This window comes from Enoplosus armatus, chromosome 3 (genome assembly GCF_043641665.1).
Source record: "Enoplosus armatus isolate fEnoArm2 chromosome 3, fEnoArm2.hap1, whole genome shotgun sequence".
Classification (NCBI taxonomy): Eukaryota; Metazoa; Chordata; class Actinopteri; order Centrarchiformes; family Enoplosidae; genus Enoplosus; species Enoplosus armatus.
The window spans coordinates 19,262,757-19,276,240 of NC_092182.1; the positions used below are offsets into that span (position 1 = coordinate 19,262,757).

The 13,484-nt window shown below is 40.7% G+C and overlaps 1 protein-coding gene across 1 annotated transcript in view; it reads left to right on the forward strand.

Annotated features, from left to right (window-relative positions):
• tox2 (TOX high mobility group box family member 2) overlaps positions 1-9,554 on the forward strand; it is an 88,632-nt gene extending 79,078 nt beyond the window's left edge. Inside the window, exons 7-10 of the mRNA XM_070903261.1 lie at positions 4,813-4,893; positions 8,016-8,426; positions 8,535-8,683; positions 9,462-9,554. Coding sequence (XP_070759362.1) covers positions 4,813-4,893; positions 8,016-8,426; positions 8,535-8,683; positions 9,462-9,504 — 684 coding nt within the window. The 3' untranslated portion in view covers positions 9,505-9,554. The remainder of the gene's footprint in view (positions 1-4,812; positions 4,894-8,015; positions 8,427-8,534; positions 8,684-9,461) is intronic.
• Positions 9,555-13,484: the final 3,930 nt, after the last annotated feature.

Consider the following 13,484-nt stretch of genomic DNA (forward strand, 5'->3'; position numbering starts at 1 on the left):
GCCTTTCTTGGTCTGGTATGACCAGTAGCTTAAAGTGGCTAATGTTAGCAAACTTAAGATAAATGTTGTAATGTGCCTGACACAACTGAGTCCGTTCACTGACTTACTTCATTACAGTGCGTTTCTACCTTTCAGTTAAGGTACTTAGTTATGACACCTTGACTCAGCACAGAGGAGACCAATAGTTGACTAGCCACTAGTCAAATGATGTGGTACATATTCAAATGTTAGTAAGTGGCATGAAATCAGTTTAAAACCTCCCAAATTTTTAGGTTGTGGTCTCTCTGTTGTAACACACCGAGACTCTGTTTGTATCTACTGTATTTATCTGTCTCATGCAGCTGCAAAGATTTAACAGGAAAGCTTGCAGCTCTGCTATTGCTTGTCACAATATTATGACTAGTTTATAAAGCTACCTGGCAGGGGCCCATTAGAGTTAGTGTTACTGAAAGAGCGGTCAAGTTAAGTTGTTTATGTAAGCATAGAAGCATCCTTCATACTGTATAGTGTAATACATGATCTACAGTAAACACTGTATACATCACAGAGGTCTACCCTGGGTATGATGGAGCTATCCAATTTCAAAAGTGTATTACCGACATAATGTGTTTGTTGTATGCTAAAACTGCATGAGAATATGTTTTAAGAACTGGAATGGAAATGTAAAATAGATTTCTCTTCTAAAATGAGATAGTTGTCCCTCACTCTTCATAATAACAACCTGCATGACAGTGAGGCATACTAGATACTTATTTTATGAAGTGAGAGTCATGCATCTATTGCCTTGAAACCTTTTTTTTTTACACATTTATTTGTGAATTAGATGTGCACCAGCAGCACTGAACAACTGGTACAAATCTATTATCATCCTGTCTCTAATGCAGTGAAAAAGTTTGCCACCATCAGCAGTGTAGATGTATTTCCCTGAATATTTTCACTCAATTTAATTTTATTACTGTCTGACCTGTGCATATGGAACTGCATCAACATTTACTGCAGTTTAGAGCATTTCCGTCCAGCACATTTTCTACTTCATTTTAGCATTCCAGACCAACAGACAAAGTCAAAGAGGTTTCTATGTGTTTGCTGTAACAAATGATGGTGTGAAATGAATGGAAAACGAGACAGTCTGATGATCATGCGCAGACTCATATTTTTAGAATATCCAGTCAGGGCGCAGCCTATTGGGTGTCAAATAAAAGCACCTGTCTCCATGACAAAGTGCAGCCCATTCTCCTCAGCCCCAGCCGCCATCGACTAGACCCTATCTAGCATGTGTGTGTTTTTCTCCCACCAAACCTACTTTATACGCTGGACTTTGGAGGCCGTCTGTCCCTTTTATTTGCAGTTAATTTTTGCCGCCTTCACCGGGGCTCTTCACCATGAATCTTCATTTCGCCGCTGACACCCTTGAATGTGAATTCCTCATTTCCTGTCCTTTTATTTATATCTGTTGCCTGGTGATTTGATCATGCTGGGAATACAAGATTAGCAATTGCCTTGTCCTTGGTTTTGCCTCAAGGACATCTGCTCCTGAAATGTTATTGTTTGTGCTTCTTAACCCTTTGTGTCCTGGCGTCTTTTTCACCTTAGATTTTGCCCTGTAGATGCAATGCTCTCTCTTTCCCTCTCTCTCTCTCTCTCTCTCTCTGTCTGTCTCTCTCTTCTTCTAAATGCATTTGTCCGTCACAGTATTACCTGGGAACAGGGACGAAACCAACAAAAGGGCAATTCCACCATTAAAAATTCAACCATTTATTGTGCCGTTCCACAGCTAATTTTTTGATTTGTTTGTGCATTCATGTGTTTAATCAAACGTGTCACCTCGCAAGGCACATAATTAACTTGAGGTAATGATGTCATTATGGAATGAAATGTAGTACCCTGTCTGGGCAATAACACTGTGATTGCTCTAATTATTCTCTGTGATAGCACTGTCACTTATTCCAGCACAACAAATGGATAAACTTGTTAACCGTGCATTTACAGAGTGTAACCAATTCAGCTACTGCATGGTAATACTAAATAGATATTAAAATGTCCACGTTTGGTTTAATATAACAACATATTAGCGCATACTGTATCCACAACTGCTGACCAGTAAAATGCGTTTAGAATGAAACTGTCCATGCCAGGGTTTCTATCTCTCCCTGCTCTTGATCTGTTGATGTATATGCTGTTATGCCTTTTCTTTTCTTTTCTTTTCTTTTCTTTTCTTTCCAACATTGGCTGTCACCTCATCTCTGTAGGACCGATGAGGTGTGTTCTATAATGTCACAGTCAGACCCTCTGGAGCCTTGCAGGAGCACCAGAACGTAAACACAACCCTTCCCCTACACACAGCCTTGTTTTAACTAGAACGTGGCCCCTGTTTCCAATTACCTTCAGTACTTCTCAAACACACCATGCAACTGAATTCACATAAATGCGTTAAAGGCAGCATGTTTCATTGCTGTATTTTACTGAAGAAACGATCAGAAGTTTCATTGTTGTGATTTGTGTTCTTTTTGTGATTCTTTTTTATTTTTTTTGAGCTTCAGTGTGCCTTTTCCCCTTTTTGCTCGTGTCGTTGTGTATTCTCCAGTGTCGCCCTTGAGTTCGGTAGAACAAAGTATTTTTTTTATTCATGTTTATGTTCATATTTTCTTTTTTATTAAGATGTTTTCGAATGCCTGCACGCTATACAGCGTTTTTTAATTCCCGAAGGCCGCTGTTTTATAGCGCAAGATCAATGCGTTGTTTGGGCTGCGTTATTCCTCAAGGTGACTACATGTTAAAGCTGCCCCAGAAACACAAAAGAACATTTTTCTTGTTTTTGTTATTTAAGATTAAGATCAATTTTTCCCTTTTTTACAGCAGTGGGGAGGAACAGTGATAACGGAGTTGGGTAGGAGGGAGGAGAGACCTTTGCTTTATTTAATTGAGTCTGCTGTGTTGGAGCTGTGTATCGGTGAAAGGTCGGAGATAGAAGGAAAAGAACACTGTCACTTTGTTTAAACGGCATGCTTTGATTTTAAACTCCTTGTATGGGATGAATTTTAGCATCCATAGATCCAAAGATATCCGTCTATTTTTAGTTTTCTGCCTCTTTGTCCACCTTTTCATTTGTAAGTTGGCATCCTCTCCTTTCCTCTCCTCCACTACCTTCCTTTTCACCCCTCTCATCTCTCCACCTTCTCTTCTTCCCGTTTGTTTCCTCCTCCTCTTCATCCTCCTCCCCTTTCTCCTCCTCCTCCTCACACCGGTCGCTCGGTCTTTCGGTCGTCGGGGTAATCACTCCCTTCAGTGTCAGCAGGGTGCAGAGTTATTGTCTCATGTAATTAACTGGTTATCAAACAAGAACATTTCATTAAGGTACAATTAGGGGCTAATTCAGGCGGGACACCTCTGTGTCAGGATTACGATGGAGGCATATGCTCTCCCCTTGCAGCTTTGTTATTTTTAATTCATACTGACCTGCAGCCTCTGACGGCTTCAATTGCTAATGAATCCACTCACTTTGGAATAATTAGACATCCTTAGGCATGGTAATTTATTTAAAAGTATCCGTCGTTGCGCGAATCATTAGCTGTGTTAAATTAATTTGAAATTAAAGCTGCTGGGAGTAGTTTGGGGTTCATTAAAGAGGCAGCCTTGGCTCTATCAATATTTAAGGGGTGAGGGGTAGGGTTGTCCCTTTTTTGTTTTTTTACATGAACTGTAACTCTTAATGGGGATTATCTGTTTTTGTTATGAAAATCTGTTGCTTTTTTCCTGTATTTTGGAGTTCTTAACTCAATGCAGTCTTGTTCATAAATATCTGAATGTGTATAATGGAAGTGAAATAATAAATATACTGTAAATAGGGATGTGTAAGAGGATAAACATCAGCTGTTTGAGCAAGAGATTGTATCCGTCTTCATCCGGGTTTGTTTGCTGTTCTGTGTGTGTGTCTGTTTGTTTATTGACTGTATGTGTTAGCAGCTGCCAGCCTATGTGCATTTGGCAACACATGAATGCTTAATGGTTATTCTACCCCACCTCTTTGAAAGAAATGACCCCATCCATGGAGCCACAGACAGTCTCTCACTGAGGATCAGTAATTACCCACTGCATTCACACACACACACACAAAACACACACACATTCTCCTTCATATTGAAATGCTTCAGGGAGGAGTTAAGATCTGAGTCTTCCTCATCGATTTAAGGGTGGACTTTTTGTGACTTGTTTTCCCCCGCATCAAAAAGGCAGTGGCAGCTATAAAGAGCCCGTGAGTGACATGTGATGACATTAACTTGAATTCCCTGTCTTAATGCATCATTTGAGGTTCATTCAGAAGGCTTGAGATTGCCTCTTTGCTAATGCTGTTTTGATTTCTTTTATTTTTTTTTCTCCCTCGTCTGAATGATTTGCTGGGACATCATCTCTGATTAAGAGATGAGCAACAGCCTTAATAGAAGAAGAGGCTGAGAAGCAGTACACAAAATGACAAACAGCTTCTCACTCCTCATTTAGCTCCATAATATTTCAAACTCTATTTTCTCCTGTTATTGCGCACAAGCTTTCTTGGTTTTTCATTTTGGACATTTTGAAGAAATAAATGATTCAAATGCAGCAACATCATGCAGATGGTCAAATCCTCTTGACTTGATAGCTGTGCGATGAAAGCATTTGATATGTTTTCCGTCACAGAGCACACTGCCGGGTCACACAATCACACCATGACTCCCAGAATCTCATCCACATCAGTCAGTGTGGACCACAGGGTCATTTTAGCCTTTGGCATCGCCTTGTAATCAATCGTTGTTGTTGTTGTGTTTGCTCCTGCAGAGCTACAAGAGGAAAACAGAGGCAGCTAAGAAGGAGTACCTGAAAGCCCTGGCCGCCTACAGAGCCAGTCTCGTTTCCAAGGTAACCACGGGGGTCACATCTTTGATATACATGGGTCAGCGGCGATATAAGGGATGATAAATTAGACAGAATTCCTCTCGCTCTTATTCCAAGGAAAGAGCTGCACAGAGGGGGTTAGTATGTTTGTGCATATGTGTGTGTGTGAGAGAGAAAGACGGTGTGTGTGTGTGTGTGTGTGTGTGCTCAGAGGAGAACAGTGAAAATTAGGCCTCAAACACACCCAATTTGCAACCTGGGGAGAAATGAAAAGTAATAGTTCACTGTGTCTGTGTATGTGTCTGTGTGTGTGTGTGTGCGCTCATCAGTGTGCACATGTAAGAGCAGAATTGGATATTACCTATAATTTGCTGTCCTCCTGGAGTCTCTGGCCCTGTTCACACCTGGCATTAACATGCGTCTTGGTTGATCCGAACACAAGTGGAGCTCTAAGTACGTCAGTTCACACCTGGCATTAGAATGCGTCTCCACCTGCGTCTCGAGTGGCCACTTGTGATCGGATCTCACAGAGGACGTCATTTGAGTAGGCGGTCCTTCGATGTGCCCCAGGACACACTGCTAAAAGAATGTGGCCACATGCGACCCAGACCACCTTCGAATGCGGTCTGAGCAATCGGATCTCAATGCGTCCTCGATGCATCTTGGTTGCATTCACACCTGTACTTAAAGCTGTCCACTTGTGACCAGATCACCCAAGACGCCAGGTGCAAACAGGGCCTCTGTCCTCCCTGATGGGCCACTAACGTGTTGGCTGAGGTTTGCTCCCTCTTTACTCCAGTTTACATTAACACTCTTGATTGCATAAAAACCAAACCCACATTGTAAAGGTTCCATGTGTTTAAAAGCTGATATAAAATGTTCTCCCCCACTCTTCTTACATCTGCAAGGCTTATACAATAGTTATCACAGTACAGGCGTGTTTCAATCTGTTGGTGCACTGCATTTCATTTCAGTGTTTCTGCATTGTTTTTCGAAACACAACTCTAAATTGCATTAGCATATGCCAAGCTCCTCCTCTTCCCCCTCCCTCTCCCCGTCCTCTTTCCTCCCCTCCGCACAGCGCCACACTTCCTCTCATGCTCATGGGCCGAAAACAAGCACCTTGATTAAGGCATGAATAGTTAATTCATCAGCCTCTTCACTGTGGCATACTTTCAACTAAAAAGACTATTCTCATCTCTTGTCTTTGGTGCAATTAGACATTCATGTCAGAGCTCCTATACAGAGGCTTGATTGATACTATATGTTGGTAGATTGCCAGTCAAAAAACTGACTGACAAAAATAAACCTGCAACCCCCCCACTCACTCATTCAGGACCAGCCAGTCTGAATGTAGGGCTGAATCTCATGATTTAACGCGACTCTCTTTTTTAAATTACCAATGAAGGAGTCTTTTCAAAGTGAATTGGGGTGGGTGGAATTGGAGGTAATTGGAGTATCATTTGAAGGATTCACATCTCCAGCGTGCACCTGTTGCCTTTTTGTTTTGAGACGCATGTCGGTTTGTTTGGGAGAAGAGGAACAAAAACGAAAGTTTGATTGCTTCCCACTGTATCTCATGGCACTTCTCGTGTGTTCATTTGAATCCAAAGACTCCCAAGTACAGAATGTTATTTAAAAAAGTCTAAATTAAAAAAGTCACACTATGTTGTAAATTTCACAGATTTCATCATTTCATAAATGTTTCAATCCCCATAAACTCTCATTTAACACATATACTGTTCATATACTGTATTTCCTCTGATGAATATGAAATAATTTTACTGCAATACATCATCCTGAAATTTCCCGTTAAAATAAAATAAGGTGCAGCAAATCACACCCCTCCTCTCACTCTTTCCCTCTCCCTTCACTCTATTTCTTCAGTATTTCATTTTCCACTTGACCCTGCAAATGTATCTGTCCCTCTCTTTTATCCATCCCTCCATCCCATTCCATTGATTATTTCAGGGGTTCAGAGGGATGGATGTGAGCCATTACTAAATAGCAGACCACCACACATCACTCCAGTCAGTCTGACAGTTAATGAGAAACACTGGATGTATTTCATACATACACCACCTCATGAAAGGAAGGGAGACCGAAAGACCTGCAGAATGAATGAATGTGTGTGTGTGTGTGTTTCGAGCCTCACAGGTTTGTGTGGAATAAATAAATAAAGAGAAGAGGAACACAGCGGTGACCATGAGTAGCATTAGCCACATGGCTAAACATACTATAAATACTTTAGGCAATGAATAGTATAGAATTAATGTACACTGTTACTATACAACTATTTTCACATCAAATACAAGTTTCTTGAAAGAATCACTTTTCAATTTATTTCATGTAGTTATTTAAATAATTGCCTTTGCCGATGCCAGCAGCTCCTTTCTTTTGCTTCATTGACATATTGTTTTGAAATCATCCCATGAGAGGGTTGTCTCAGGGTAATGAGGAGGCGCAAAGAATCATGGGACAGTTTTATCATTTAGTGACCATCAGCTCCATCAGCTGTTGTATGCATGCTCATGTCCGTCTCACACTATATTTGCATACTAAAATTGCACATTTTGATACCATGAGTATGTATTTTGCAATTTGGACACAAGGTCACACTACTGGCAGAACTACTGTGCAAAACTACTACAGTTCATTTACACCAAAAAAAGAAGCAAATCAATTTGTAATACATTAAGAATTTAAGTCCTAACCATTAGAAGAATCAGAAATACTTTATTGATCCCCGGGGGGGAATTAGACATTACCAACACTTCAGCAAGGTGCACACTGTTAATATTTCACTGATATATCCTTAAAGGATAATTCCAGTTTATTACAACGTGGTTCTTTGTAGCTTTGACTATCATTTCTTGTGGTTATGATAACATTGTACTCTTCGAAGAAATGGTTGAGATCTGACAACATGGCGACATTAATAAAGTCAGACAGAGGAAAGAAATATGAACAGTCAGACAAAAGTTTAGCCAGATTATCCAAACCACTTTAAAGTGAGCACTCAAAAATCCCTCATTGCACAATGAAAACTAAATAAGATCCATGTTGGTTTAAACTGAAATCATCTTTAAAGACTGATGGTATTGTTACAATGAGTGTAACCATTTTCCTTCGTCCCTCCCCTCTAGACATATAATGATCCCGTGGAGACAAAAAGTGCCCAAACGAGCCAGGCTTCTCCACATATGATGCCAGCCAACCCGCCCCTGTACAGTGTGCCACCTCCACCCCAGCCGTCGTCGCCCTACCTGGGGCCCGGGGCCTTCCCTCTCACCGACCTGCAGAGCTACGCAGGACACGCCCCTCGCCACACCCTGTCGCAGACGCTCAGCCAATCGCAGATGCTGCCCAGCATTAGTGCCTCTCCCCCTTCCTCCTTCCAGATCAGCCCACCCCTTCACCCCCACCAGCAGCTTTCCCTGCACCAGAGCTCGCTCCTCAACCAGCCTATCCGCATGCAGCAGGTCCAGTCCCAGCCAATCATCTCTCACCAGATGGGGCTGCAGGCCTCTCTTCACTCCCCACCTCCTGGGCAGCAGGTATAGTAACAAACTGGGACACACTTACTGCTGTGAACTAGTTTATACTTTAAGATGTTGGTTTAACTTTCTTTCTGTCTGTCTTTCTTTCTTTCTTTCTTTCTCCAGGGTTTTTCCCACCTCCAGTCAGAGTATCAGAAGAGCATTGGGGGTTCCCAGTCTCCAGGAGCCCCTGGCCCTGGTCCAGGCCCTGGAGTGGCTCAGAGCCATGACTGGGACAGTGAATACTGCAATCGGGAGTGTGGCAACCACTGCAGGTCAGTGGAGACACAGGAGAATGTTTTATTTGCTTCCCAAAGTGTTTTCCACAGCAACGTTTGTTACTGCAGCTCATCAAATCTTACAGTTTTGAATGACATTTGAAGGGGAGACAAATTAATTGAGTTCAACCAAATGGACATTTTGTTTTGCTGTAATATATATTGTGAAAAAGTAAAAAAAAAATGCCTCCATTGTTACCTTGTTAATTTAAGGTTTGCAGGTTGAATTTGTCACACAGATACGATCCAATCCAAGTATTAGACCAGAACCCTCTTAGAAATAAGCATATATAGTCACGTCAGATGGCTCTCCCACTTCTTTCACAATATAAGTGTTGAAAATTGTCAGCTCGGTTCCAGTGAGACAAGGGAGACAGCTGGAGAAGTAATGGTGAGATAATAGAGCTTGTCATGTGTTTGTCAGACAGCAGTAAAAAACAGATGTTCCTAACACAAGTTTTCACTGTTATTGTTTGGCAGGCTGCGCAGTCCTGCGGCACTGAAAGATGTTCTAAGTCTACATCGTGCTAAAGTACTATGAAATGTTTTGTTTATTTACAGGGTTTTGGTTAGAGCAAGGCAGAGGCTAAGAGAATGGGTGTTTCAGCTTAAATTGTGGCCATCAGGGATTGAAAAGTATTTACAATCAGTAGAAAATACACCTGCATTGTTTCTGTTCTTCTGTATTTGAATCCGTCTTTTCTTTATCACTGTATCTTTGTGCGTAATCTAACCTGTGCCACTGTTTTTTGGTTTTTTGTTTTTTTCCCTCCAGTGGCAGCATGATTGGCAGGGACAAGCCACTCTACCTCACCTGAAACTGAAGATCATGCTCGGTCGAAAAAAATACGACACCGAAGAATCTACTCCCCCCCACCCTCCCTCACCTCTATCCCCCCAACCCTCTTCTGATGCACACACTTACATACAGTTCACACTTAACATACAAGTGCATACATACACATACAAACACACACACACACACACACACACACACCGCCTCCCAAACACCACCACCACCTTTTTTTGTCAATGTAATTATTATTTCTCTCTTTCTAGAAGAATTTGTGACCAGAGTTTTTTGACTAGATGACTGCTGTCTGTACCACTTAATGTATTAGCAGTCCTCTTGCTGTTTAAAATTTGCCAAGCACTTACAAAGCCCCCCTCCCCTCCCTCCTGCTCCCACCCTCCTCTCTGAGTGGTGTGTCTATGCTCTCTCCGATGCAGGCCGGGCTGTAGAGCACTCCTCTTCTGTGTCACCGTCAAAGTCCCCTCAGGGACCCCATCCAGCTTTAATTAGAATGAGAAGAAAAAAAATGCTCTTCCTCTTCTTTAATCATTTTAATTTCCTTTTGTGTTTTTTCCTTTTTTGTTGTTGTTGTTGTTGTTGTTGTTGTTTTATTTATTTCTGGCTTGCAAAATTGTTCCTCTTTTTTTTTGCCAATAAGCGTTGGGCCCTGTACTGTAGAAACATATTAACTTCTAGTAGGTTCATCGCAGGCTTAGATGTTATGGTAGCTTTGCTTAAGGGCCTGCAAATTAATACAAAAAGCTTGGGTCGGGAAGAGAAACAAAACAAAAATAATCTTTTTTTAATATTAAAGACCTGTTGAGGTCTACTGAGCTGTCACAGTGTGATTGTAAATATCACTTTTATGGGATCAAATTGGGAATTGGAAGTCCAGATAGATTTGTTTCTTCTTTAATATTACATGTAAGTCATTTTGTGTGTGTGTGTGTGTGTGTGTGTGTGTGTGTGTGTGTCTGGACGTTAGAATGTACCCCATTCATGACGTGCACAGTTGAGTGTGTATGCGCGCGGACACACACTTGCGTGCAAGAGTGTCTCAGTGTTCGAGTGTCGAGTCTTTCTCGTGAATTTTAACAGCCTTGTGCAGCTGGATTTCAGAGGAGTATTTCACACTCTCGTTCTTGCATTAAATCTGTGCTCACTGGTGTGTTTTTTTCCAATAAAGTTCAATCTAAAACTGAATACACAATATGTGTCCTGCAGATCATTAAATGGAAAGAGCCAGGTGAGAGATAGAGAGGAAAGAGATAGAAAGAGAGAAAGAAACGCTGTGAGATAAAATGAGATATAATGTTACAGGTGGAAAGAAAAAAGATATTGCCTCAAACTGTCCCCTCTACCCCCCCACCCCCCCACCTCCCTCCCTTTTCTTATTTTGTCTGACCATAATGTCAAATTCTGTCTCCTCGACATGCAGAAGTGAAGTAATGAAATATGTGAATGGAGCCATCACATCCACATTACAGTGATTTTTATAAGTTTCTAGTTGGTGTTTGGTTGTGTTGATCTCATCTTTTTAACTTTTTGTGTGATTAACAGAAATGCATTTTGCTGACAAAGACATCTGTATTTATCTCTTTACTGTAGCATAATTTCAGTTTTAGTTGTTACAGAACTATAACATTTTAAGTTGTGTAAAAAAAAAAACCTGCCAATTGTAGTTATTTTATTTGTAAAGCCAGTAATGATAAATATTTTAAATGGTTATCAACATATTGTTTTCGCTAGTTGCCCATCAGCCAGGTTTCCTTATTTATGAGAGAATTAGATCACTTTTGCTTCTTACAATGGAGGTGTATTTTTATTCTTATTTTATTGTTTTTTTTCCTCTGGTTTGATAAAAATGATGATGAACACAACAATGATTTTTTTTTTCTTTATTTTTTACATTTTGGGTGCTGCTCCCTTTTTTTCCCCTTGCCAGCAGCATCTGTTTGTGTCACAATGCTTCTTTTATTTCAAACCTGCATAATAAAAAAAAGTTTAAAAGTGAACATGCTTGCTGCCTGTTCATTTTCCTGCAGTCTTTTTGTCTCCTTTTGTCCCTTCTCTAATGAGATGGTCACACCTTTTTTTTAATTTTTTTTTTAAGACATGATAATCGTTGTTTTAAAGATCCACCAACACCCCCAACTTACTGTACCTTACAGTGTATTTGCACTTAAGAGGGTCACATTTGTATCCTATATTTATATTTAGCTCAGATGGCATTAGCTAATTAGCCGTGGATACAGTGTACACCAGCCAGCGTGGATACTGCCAGTAAACTATCTTAACAAACAAGAGAGCAGATGCGAGAAGACGTTTGCTTTGCTTGTGAAAGTGGTGCATCGTAGGCGTCTAGTGTGAGATAAAGAGAACAGAGAAATGCAATGTGCACACAAACTCAGGCAACCGTCCAAGTACTGATTTTACCCCAATTGCACACAAGTCTTCTTAGAGACTTTGAGAGAGAGAGAGAGAGAGAGAAGGAGAGATTGAAATGGAACTGTCAGGATCCCTCCGTTCAATGTTTTATTCATTTTACGTCTGCCTGCCGTCTCTTCCTCAATAGTATTGAATTGGCAAATAGATCATTATTGGACAATTGGAAAACCTGCCACTTTGTGATATGACACACATTATATGAAAATCACAGTCATACATTCTTAATGCAACGCCAGATGAAAGAGGTTTTGGATGCAGCCACACAGCCCCTGTTTCTGTGCCTTTTGTGAACATACCGTCATATGTATGTATGAATATCTGCTTATGTTTTTTTGTGTTTGGGTGTTGCCTCTCCTCTCTAGCTGTAGCTATTTGTGCATACATTATTTCCTTTTACGACATATTCTCTCTGCCATGAACAGATGTGCGGCAGTCATTGTCTGCAGTATTACTGTAGTAAATACTACAAGAAGACTATCAATTTGACACTTCTGTCAACGCCCTTAGACCCATCCCTCGTCTCAGAGCCAAAGTCATGAGGCCAACGGAGAATGAAAAGCTACAATTTATGGTGGAGGATGCCATTGAGAAAAGGTGAATGCAGGGGTCTTTCTGGTTACCATACATTTGAAAAGACCACTGCAGCAACAAAATGGATGACATCAGTAACAGCAGGCTGGTTGACAAAGACGAGGTCAGTGTGGTATCGATCTAAAGGGGAGCAAAATAAAAGTGACGCAAAACCAAAATAAACTCATTGTTTCATACTGAATCAAAAGTGTAATCATTTCATTGAAAGAATTGCTATATTTCATGTTTTAGACATTGATTCAGGTTAATGTATTAGCCCAGCCAGTAAAATTCATTAAGACCTTTATGCCTTTATCAAATCAAGATAGAATTTAAATAATTCACCTCAGTCCTGTTTCCTTTTTGGACCCATGTGTTCGATATGGCCTTCAGGCCACACATAATAAGTGAAAACACAGATTTTCTTGTGTACATTAGGATCTTTCATTGAAGATTTGGGGTTCAAACCAAATAATTTTATTGAGGTGTCTTGTATCCTAAAAATGAAATATTTTAGACTCAACGACTCAGTATAACAAAGTTCTGCTAAATGTTTCTCAGCGCTGGAAACTGTGTGTATCATTTATGATCATTTTTTTGTAGTTATTTATTTATGTATGCGACCGATTACCAAAAATACAACCATGCATGTAAAACAGGCTGAGCATGTTTGTCGATGATGAATATGAGGTCAACCTCAGCATGTGTTCGTTTGAGCTCAGCCAACGGTGGAAAATTTCCATCACCGACAGGCTTGTAAGATCCACCCTGTCGAAAGCCTTTTATTTTCTTAAAAATGCACATTATTTGCTCGTTGTTGTGGTGGAGCAACGCACCATCCCTGGTTTTTATGTGAGCGCAAATGTAAATATGGTTAATCTGATCACATGAGACATCTAGCTAGCTGGAGCTTCTCTGTCCTGTGAGTTTAAACGGATGCAGACGAGAAGGTCAGCGCTATGGGTGAACTAAAGGCTAAACACACCA